The sequence below is a fragment of the Aegilops tauschii genome, chromosome 4 (assembly GCF_002575655.3).
Source record: "Aegilops tauschii subsp. strangulata cultivar AL8/78 chromosome 4, Aet v6.0, whole genome shotgun sequence".
Lineage (NCBI taxonomy): Eukaryota > Viridiplantae > Streptophyta > Magnoliopsida > Poales > Poaceae > Aegilops > Aegilops tauschii.
In genome coordinates, this window is record NC_053038.3 from 174,265,376 (window position 1) to 174,274,994 (window position 9,619).

General features: G+C 45.0%; 1 protein-coding gene across 1 annotated transcript; it reads left to right on the plus strand.

Moving 5' to 3' along the window:
- The first annotated feature begins 7,902 nt into the window (after positions 1–7,902).
- LOC141021740 (uncharacterized) lies at positions 7,903–9,211 on the plus strand. Its single transcript, XM_073497598.1, has 2 exons — positions 7,903–8,159; positions 8,881–9,211. Exons 1-2 carry the CDS (start codon positions 7,903–7,905, stop codon positions 9,209–9,211), a joined length of 588 nt encoding a protein of 195 aa, XP_073353699.1.
- Positions 9,212–9,619: the final 408 nt, after the last annotated feature.

A 9,619-nucleotide genomic window follows, 5' to 3' on the forward strand; every position in this document is an offset into this window, starting at 1 on the left:
CGTCTGCGCTAGCCTCTCTAGCACCAAAGAGGAAACGACGACACTGTGCACGCGGGCGCCCGCCTGGTCTCGATCGTCATGGCTTGCGTCATTGGAACCTCACGAGGTTCGCCTTGCCTTGATCTCTCCGCCCCTCGTGAGCCAGCCTGGTGAGGCCGCTCCCGAGGAGGTCTTGTGTCATCCGGCTCGCGAGGCTTGGCCCCTCGCGAGGGTCTCGAATGCTTGTTGGTGAAGATGGGCCATACGGGCCCACTCGCAGAGCCACGCTGTGGGCCACAGGCAGGCAAGTCTGGGGAACCCCGTTCCCAGAACGCCGACATCTTTGGCATGTTGTAGTCACTTGTTTCACTTTTTATTAACTGTAAAATTGTAATTGCTTCACTAGGTCTCCATCTAAAAAGAAAAAGACAGCTATAAACAAAGGAATATGTTTGTGCAAGTAGACGGCCGATCGGTGTCTTACCTGGAAGTTTCTCAGGATGGTGTAGCATATGTTGTGCTCGCTGTTGATGGTTGGTATGAACAAATCGATGAGAGGGTGAGATCTCGCGCTGTCAGTACTCACTTTGGCCTCAAGGTGCTCGATCAGCTCCTGATCCGTGGGATCGAACTTGACGCTAGCTGGCAGCACCGGCCAATCCATCTTGGAGTTGCATGGTTAATTACAGTTATTTGGTACTCAATGTACGATCAATCGACTGTTTTAAGTGCATGATGAAAGATTTTGACAGATAAGTGGTACTACTCCAAATCTGAAGTCCACAATACCCGAACACGCCGCCGCGATTCTTGTGTCACCTCACGCATAGCGTGTTGTCATGTCAATTCAATGTGAGGACATGATGAATAATTTGACCGATGTATACTAGTACTACTACTGTACGAGTACTTACTAGTCGTATTTAGTGTCACATTTTAACCATAGGTTTAACTAACAAAATGTCAATGCATGTCATCGAAAATTATTCAATTGGAAACTATGTTCAAATACGAATAAAATGATATAATTTTTTGTGACATGCATTAACATTTAGTTAGTGAAATTTATGGTCAAAATTTGACACAAATTACGAAGGGGACCAATAAACCAGGAGGGAGGTAGTATTACGAGTAGCGCAATATATGGTATAGAGGACTAGTACAAATTTAGAAATGGAGTAAGAAGTTACAAGGTTGTGCGACAGACATTGTAGGCTACATGAGTAATACAAAATAGAATTCCCATTGGACAACACTTTCACCAACAAGTACCCACTTGAAGCCTAATTGATATATATATATATATAAATATATATATATATATAGGGTAGGACCCGTATAAGAATAATATTGTGTTACCCGTAACAGAATAATATTCTGTTACCCCCCGGCCCTATATAGGCGTGACGCGCCTACACAATAGAATCCCCGCGAGCCAGCCCGAACCCAACCCGCCTTCTTCCGCCGGAGGCAGCCGTCGCGGGCGACGGCGGTAGCAGGAGCGAGGGAGCCCGCGGCGCCGTGACTGGCCGGCGACGGATCCACAGCCGCCATCCCCTCCCTCGTCGGGATCCTTCGCCGGGGCCGTGATCCGCGCCAGCCGCCAACGCCACCCTCGCCGAGATCCTTCGCCGGGGCCGTGATCCACTCCAGCCGCCACCCCCTCCCTCGCCGGGCTCCTTCGCCGGGCCCGTGATCCGGCCAGCTGCCTCCCTCCCTCGCCGGGGCTCCTTCACCGGGCCCGTGATCCGCGCCAGTCACCATCCCCTCCCTCGCCGGGGCTCCTTCGTCGTGGTCGTGATCCCCGCCAGCAGCTGCCTCCCCGAACCTCATCGCCGGAAATCCACCACAAGCAGGAGCGCCGTCATCTCCCCAAGCTCCTTGTCTGCATCAATGGCGCCGCCTCCCAAGAACATGCCAGTACGCCGCCCACGAGAGGAAGACGAAGAAGTCAGTTCCAAGAACATGCCACTGGAGGTGATGTCTGCTTCCCACACTAATTTTTCTAAAAAATTGAATCAGTTCAAAAAATGTTTTCATGTCTGGGTTTGCCTGAAGAAAAATACCACGTTTGTGCTCAGTTCATCAGTTCACCAGTCCTGCAATGAAGAATATTCAGTTTAAAAATTGCACACACTATGATCTGCCTACATGTTACACTATCAGATTCATCAGTACTACATGTGTGCTGCATCAGTGACACATGTTCCTATGATGCAGAAGCAGACAGTACATTGCCAAAATGCTTGCATCAGTTCATTACACCCCTGCCGCTTGATGCACAATTTGGATGTCGAGGTTACTATCAGTACCTCTAATATGCTAACTTCAGTTCAAGCCAAAAAACATAAACTTATGCATCAGTCCAAGTAGCTACTAGGCTTTATATAAGGTTCAGCTACCACTGCAAGTTGTATGATGTTATTTCTACTAGTACATGCCATGTAGTTGTGTCAGTTCGAACTAGTAAAAGATTGTTGTTGAAAAAAATATACACTTGTTACACAGTAAGTTCAATGATACATAAACTTGGAGTACTTCTGGTGTAGTTGCATAAGTAATAGATGAATAAAAGAGAAGACATGCATTAGTTATATATATATATATGCATATCCATACATATCTGAAGTTCAATGTTCAGTTTACAAGAAGTGCTAAAAATCAGTACATCAGTACATCAGTGCTAAACATGTACGTTCATCAGTTCGACTGAAAACTAAACCAGATACAAAATAGAGAACAAAGTTTAATAACAGCCAGCGATGCAAGTTCAACTTGTACATTGCCTTCAGTGCATGACATGTTACCCATAGCATGTATATGAGAAAAATGCAGAAAAGATTAATCCCAAAACTGTTGAATGTCATTGTAGAAACATGCAAGGCGGCACACGCAGCGAGGGTTTGATGATCCAAGCAGATATGGGGCACCGCCTGGTTCGGTAACACCAGAAATAGCACCTGGATACTTCAACAGTACAGGAAGATTTCAAGCTACACCAGAATCATCAAAATCGCGGACAGGTTCTTCTATGCAGCAAACACCAATATCTGGGAATACAAGCTTTGCCACTGTTGGGTTGCAACAAGGTCAACAATTTCCCCAAGGACAAATGTTTTCCTTCCCTAGCGTATGCAGAAAGGCAAGGACACACATGCTTCCACCAGTTGCTCCGCCAACATATCTCATCCGTGCTGCAAAAGCGGTTGCAACGGGAAGACCAGGCCAAAGAGATAGAAATTTTGGCCACTCCAGAAGGGTGCAAAGTACAAGATATGAGCTATATAGACAGGAGCAACCTCACAACAAATCTGAGGGGAGACGGCCGTACAATGAGAGACGGACAGCTTCGTTAACATTGTTCCCTCCAAGAGATGCATTGGTGCATGTGCCAAGGGTGACACCACCCGCGCCCATACACCAGGGTGAACAGAAAACACCGGAGGCAGCACAAAGCTATACACATGTAAGTATCCATTCATAAAAAAACATGCAAGCACAGTCCATACCATGGTACTGTGACCACCCCATCTAACATTTTCATAACTGCGTTTTGTTTGCTCACTGTTACGTGCAGCCACCTAACATTGAAGCTTATGTTCTGCCAAGGCTAGAGATGCACTTTGAAACTTTCAAAGAAGCAAAGGACTTCTACAACGTCTATGCAAAGCACGCGGGTTTTCCTGTCATGGAAGGCTCCAAGGTTGAGACCAGAGTCTACCTTTTATTGCATGTCCTATGGAGTCTATGAATCGAAGGTGTCAGAAGCAAATAGAGAGCGGAACAAGACGACAGCCAGGACTAACTACGGGGCTAAAATGAGGCTGAAGAGGGAAAAGGATGGAACACTTGTCATAAAAGAGATAGTCTGGGAACACAACCAAAGGATATAGCTCACCCCCAAATGCTTGTGTTCTTGCACTCCCACAAAAACTTTGACAAAACAATCTTGGAGTACGTCAAGTACCTGCAGTTCAAAGGCATTGAACATGCGCAAATCATGAGCATACTGGGCGGCGATGACCCCGGTAGCTACTTCCTCGAAATGAATGCCAAAGACCTGATTAACCTATAAGTACAAACTTGTTCTCCTCCCACAAACCCCCTCTGTCTTTTTTCCTCTATCAGTACAAACATATTACGCAACGCATGACCTGACGCCAGGTCAACATGCATTTTTGAATGATTGTTTACTTTTAATATGCAGCAAAGCAAAGAATTCAAGGGTGGATGATGTGGACGATGTCCTAAAGACTGTCAACTTCTTTAGGGAGATGAGAGCTATAAACACGGAATTCTTCTGTGACATCCAACTTGATGAGTCCGACAGAGTTAAGAACATATTTTGGGCGAACGCAAGCTGCCGAGGGGCGTATCAGGACATCGGTGACTGCGTAACGTTTCACACCACATATAAGACCAACAAATACCATATGCCACTTGTGGTGTTTGTGGGTACTAACAACCACTTACAGACTACATTCTTTGGTTTCGCCCTGATAAGAGATGAGGATGCAGATTCATTCACATGGCTCTTTAAGACATTTTTAAGGTGCATGAGATGGAAGGCTCCTACATGCAGCCTCACAGGTACAACCGCCAAAACCACCCCCAACCACCACCCCCACCCAAAAAAGGAAAATAACACAATAAAAATGGTGTGTCAGTTCTATTGGTATATATGCACCACCATCTGCTGACCACTCCACGTCTCTTTTCTCGTTACCAGACTAGTGCCCGGCAATGGCTTTGACGATCCCAGATGCTTTCAAGAATACAGTACACAAGTTGTGTCGTTGGCACATTATGAAGAAGTACAGGGAACACCTCGCATACCTGTACAATCTGCACGAAGACTTTAAGGATGAATTCACATCAATCCTCAACTGGCCCCTCATGCCAACTGAGTTTGAGGCTGCCTGGAAAAGACTCATGGATAAGTAGAACCTCCATGATGATGCCACGATGGTGGGCATGTGAAATGAGCGTGAGAGATCGATATGAGCCTACTTCAAAGAAATTTCCTGCGCCAAAATGACATCCACACAACGAAGTGAGAGCATGAACTATGTGCTCAAGAAGAATATCGTAAGTGAGAGACAAAACCTCCACCGGTTTGTCAGCCAGGTAAACTCCTACGTCAAAAGCAGGAGGTAGACAAAGAACTAGGAGACAATGGGTAACCTAGTATAGCTCTATCACCTGTCGTAAGATAAAAATAACATGCTTACTAAAGTAAAACTTTATTAGTTAGACAAGTTTTTGCTGCGAGAAAACTAATAATTTGGTCATCATTCTTGCATGGGCTGAAGGAACAAAACACGGTGACCTTCTATGGGTTTGACACCCAGATGGCAAAGCTTTACTCACGAGTTGTGTACAGCGAGATCAGAAAAAGGCTAAAACTGAGCACACTCTTCACGACGACAAAGATGGAAGAGCCCACAAAGTTCCTCGTGCGCTACAACAACCCGCAAAAACTGTCTGCATGGGCTCAGCACGCGTTCCGGGTGGTTGCAGACCCCGTGGGAGAAACATATGAGTGCGAGGGTAAACTATGGGACCACACAGGTGAGGACTAAAAAAAGATGTTGCATACTGTACTACTTTTTTTGCAAAGTTTTTGTTCGAATGAAATGACAAAAAATAGGCGCCTCTTCAAAAAAATACAGGTATTTTCTACGTGCATGTCGTGTGCATGATGCAGACAATTAAGGCTGCCACCGTTCCGAAGAAATACATCCTCAGGAGATACACCATACGCCCGAACATCCAGCCAACATTCAACAGAAATGACTTGAGGACAGTAGCGTCAAACAAGGCATCCCAATACTGCATTGAAAGCTCACTGCTGACGCTGAACATGAGGGTGCACAGAAAAAGCTTGAGAAGCCAAGATCAAATGGCGAGGTCAAGGGTCGTCATGGACAAACATGAACAAGAACTCGACGCCATGCATTCTGCTGAAAATGGAGGTGTCACGGACAATGAAGCCATTGAGCAGGATATTGCTACAATGTTATCCGAGATGAACCATCTGGGAGCTATTGACCCATTCGACAACGAGGAAGACGGGCAACAGCAACTAGAGCTTGCCCATGTGCACAATCAAGAGCACGAACATGCTCCCATGCAAGATCATGAGCTTGATGGTGCTGTCGGCGAACGACATGACAACACGACATCCTACCAGCAGGAGTAGGAAATGGTGATTAAACCACCCATATTCTCAAACACAAAGGGGAGGAAGAGTAAGACGCAAGCAGCGAAAGCAGCACAAGCAGCAGCCAAAAAGCCGCCACGCCCCATCAGGCGCGTGGAATTTGGCCTGAACTGCAAACCTCTCGGGATAAGGGCATGCGGATTCTGCAACGTCGTGACCAACCATAATTACCGCACATGCCCACTCCGCACAGATGCCACTGTCAACAAGCAAACGTTGCAGAAGCAGATTGGAGCCGCCCAGGTTTCTACCAATGGAGACGACACACGTAGCAGCTACACTTGCCGCAAGTGTGGGGGAACTGACGGACATAATGCCCGCACGTGCAAAGTGGGCAAGGAGGTCATTGGCGCTGAATAGAAACAGGGCAAGGTCTAGAGTTCCAAAAAATCAAAAGAAGAGGATGATGAAGAAGAGTTTGACGAGAATGATGACCAATCATACGAAGATAATGAAGATGACAGTGTTGGGGACGAGGAAACTGAAACTTACGATGAAGCTGCCAAGGCTCAAGTAGGAAAGGGCGCCGGCAAGGGATAACATTCGGGGCCAGTTAGGAGGAGCTCAAGATGAAGAATCCATAGTGGTTATGCTGCTGCGTCAACTGAAAAATAAGCTTGTACTCTTAGTTGCCTCGGTACACAATGAGGAAACATATCAGAAACACTGTCGTTACCAAAACTTATATAGCTTTATCATCGATTTCTCGATCAGTACTATAATTAAGATATCATTTGTGATTTGTGCCCACTGGACAAGTGACATTATTATGTAAACCATTTGATAATCCTTTTGAATGCAGTCACAAATACATTTCAAAAAACTTATATGGATTTATGTAACGCCAACACTACTGTTAAGGAAAATTTAAACTCTTATAGTACATCAGTACTGATAATTCTAACTCGTCAGTACAAAGGCATAGTATCCAAACACACCCGTGAACACCTCGAAAAATATTGTTTAAAAAACAACCTGTGTCTGCTAGTCTTACTTCAGAAAGTCCATTAGTACATAAAATAATTACCTCAAGAAAATGCAAAAATAATACACCTGTACTGATGAAAAACTAATTTATCTATAAAAAATACTTTCAAAGATGATCTTGATATAAACAATCCTTTCAAAAAAACAAAAAATGTTTTAAAAAACATTAGCATGACACACATAGTCTGACTAGTATTTGGTAAGTTCAACTACACTTCAATCACCAGTGCAACTACCCACAATAGAGGAGTACAAACCTCCATCATCACCAACCCTGACATGTGCATGTGGGATATGCAACTCATAAGTAGAGCTAGACAAGACTGATCAGTGCGACAGTAAAATGCCATCATCACCAACCCTGAGACGAGCAAGTTGGATAAGCAGCTGGTAAGTACAGCTTGACAAGACTACTCAGTGCGACCAGATTAATACCCTGGCAAACAAATTAGCTTGGATGGTTGGTTCTTCACAACACTGCTCGCGCCACCCACTGGGCGGTTGCCACAAGGGACTGCAAATGACGACCCCACAACACTACACCCACACCCACGACGAACTGCCTCCCACACATCCCCTTTGACGCACTACAAAATACACCATTCTCTTCCATCTCTGCCTCATTCCCAGAAACCACCATTGCCGCTTCCATCTCCACTAGAGACAACCCAAAAACTTCTCTCTCCCAAGCCCACAGTCGCCGGAGGAGGGCGATGGCGGAGGAACCGTTCACCAAGCGTCATCATGGCGAGACGTCGGACAAGAGCAGCAACCTCGTCGACGTTCAGGTCCCCGGCGAGAAACGAGAGTGCACCAAAACCCTCACAGGGGTTGAGCTCCACGACAAAGAGATGGTGGAGATCATCTGCACAAGCAAACCAAACAAGGCCGACGAGATGATCTCCAGGATCTGGAGGAAGGCTGGCGGCTCACATCATAAGATCGGCGGCCTTGGTGTGCACTACACTAGGTAAGATGAACCTCCCCAGATGGTAGCAGTCCTGCAGTTGTGCGTGGACGAACTCTGCCTCGTTTACCACATCGCAGTGGCCAGAAAATGGTGACCCATCCTACTCATTTGCCCTGTTTGGTTCATCTGTTTAATTAGTACTCTATCTTGAAAAGTTCATCAAACTTGTTTCCCAACTAGATGTACTAGTGTGGTTTGTGAAAGTGGATGCACTACTGCATTTTCTCAAGTAGATACACTATAGATGTATTTTTGAACCTGATGCACTGGATTACTATTTGAAAAATCTTGCAGAAGATTAATTTCTGAAGTTGATGTACTAGTGTAGTATCTGATCTTGATCCGATAGTGTTGTTTCTATACTCAATGTATTAAAAAGATGTTTCTGAACTTGATGTAGTGAAGTACTTTCTGAATTTGGTCTAATGTTATTTTCATAAGCAAAAAAACTAAGAACTTGCTGAAGCACTGGTATGTCTTGTCCTATTCAACAAAAGTAAATAAACTAGAAGTAAAGCAGCACATACAACATTGCCTCAAACTATGATGTACTTGAATTTAATTTCAGAACTTTGTTTACTAATTTTTGAAGTACATTCATCCATTAATTATGCTATACAAGCATCTAATTCATGGATTCATCGCTTGTAAAACAAAACAACAAATGAAGAATTCAAACATCAAAGTAATGCTAATCTTCAAAATGTCTCTCCCATTGCAGGCCCAAGCGCCTCAACGAGATGCTGAAGCAAGAGAGGTTGTTCACATTTGCTGGTTTCAGCATTGAAAGCGACAAAGAGAAGATGAAGATGTCTGGCCTTCCGACGATCAACCCCAACAAGTACATCGACATTCAGCGCATCTGGAGAGTTCCATACACCAGAAAAGAGTACGACTCCTTGACTGATGTTGCAGCCAGCGTCATCCACTCATTCTACAAAGGCATGAAGAAGAACATCGACACGCAGGAAGACCACAAACTGTGGGGGATCAGCCCGCTGCCAGACAAGCTCATCGAGTATGCAGGAGTAGATGCGTACGCCACGTACTAGTCAGGGAAGATAATGGACAACATCGTGACAGGTTGGGATATTTTAAAAGAGCAGGAGGCTGACCCCTACTGCCACTGCAACTTCGTGGGATGAAGAGGCATGAAAGTCTGCCTTCGTGTTGCTCGCGCTTCTATTTGTCCTTAGTCTTGTTGTTTTATATTTGTAGTTTGATTTCATTAGATTGAACCAGCTTCTTTATGTTATGTGTGTCAGGATTTGATCAAGTTTGCCTATGTCTATCAAGTACATCATTTGCTTATGTTGTTCGACAAGTTTGCGAGCTTCCTATTTTGTTTATCCATCATTTGAAGTTGAAGTAGGTTGTGAATGAAACTTGATGGCTGCTATGCAGCACTAGTCATGGAGCAACAAACACATGGATATTTTCACAAAAAAACAGTTGCAGAC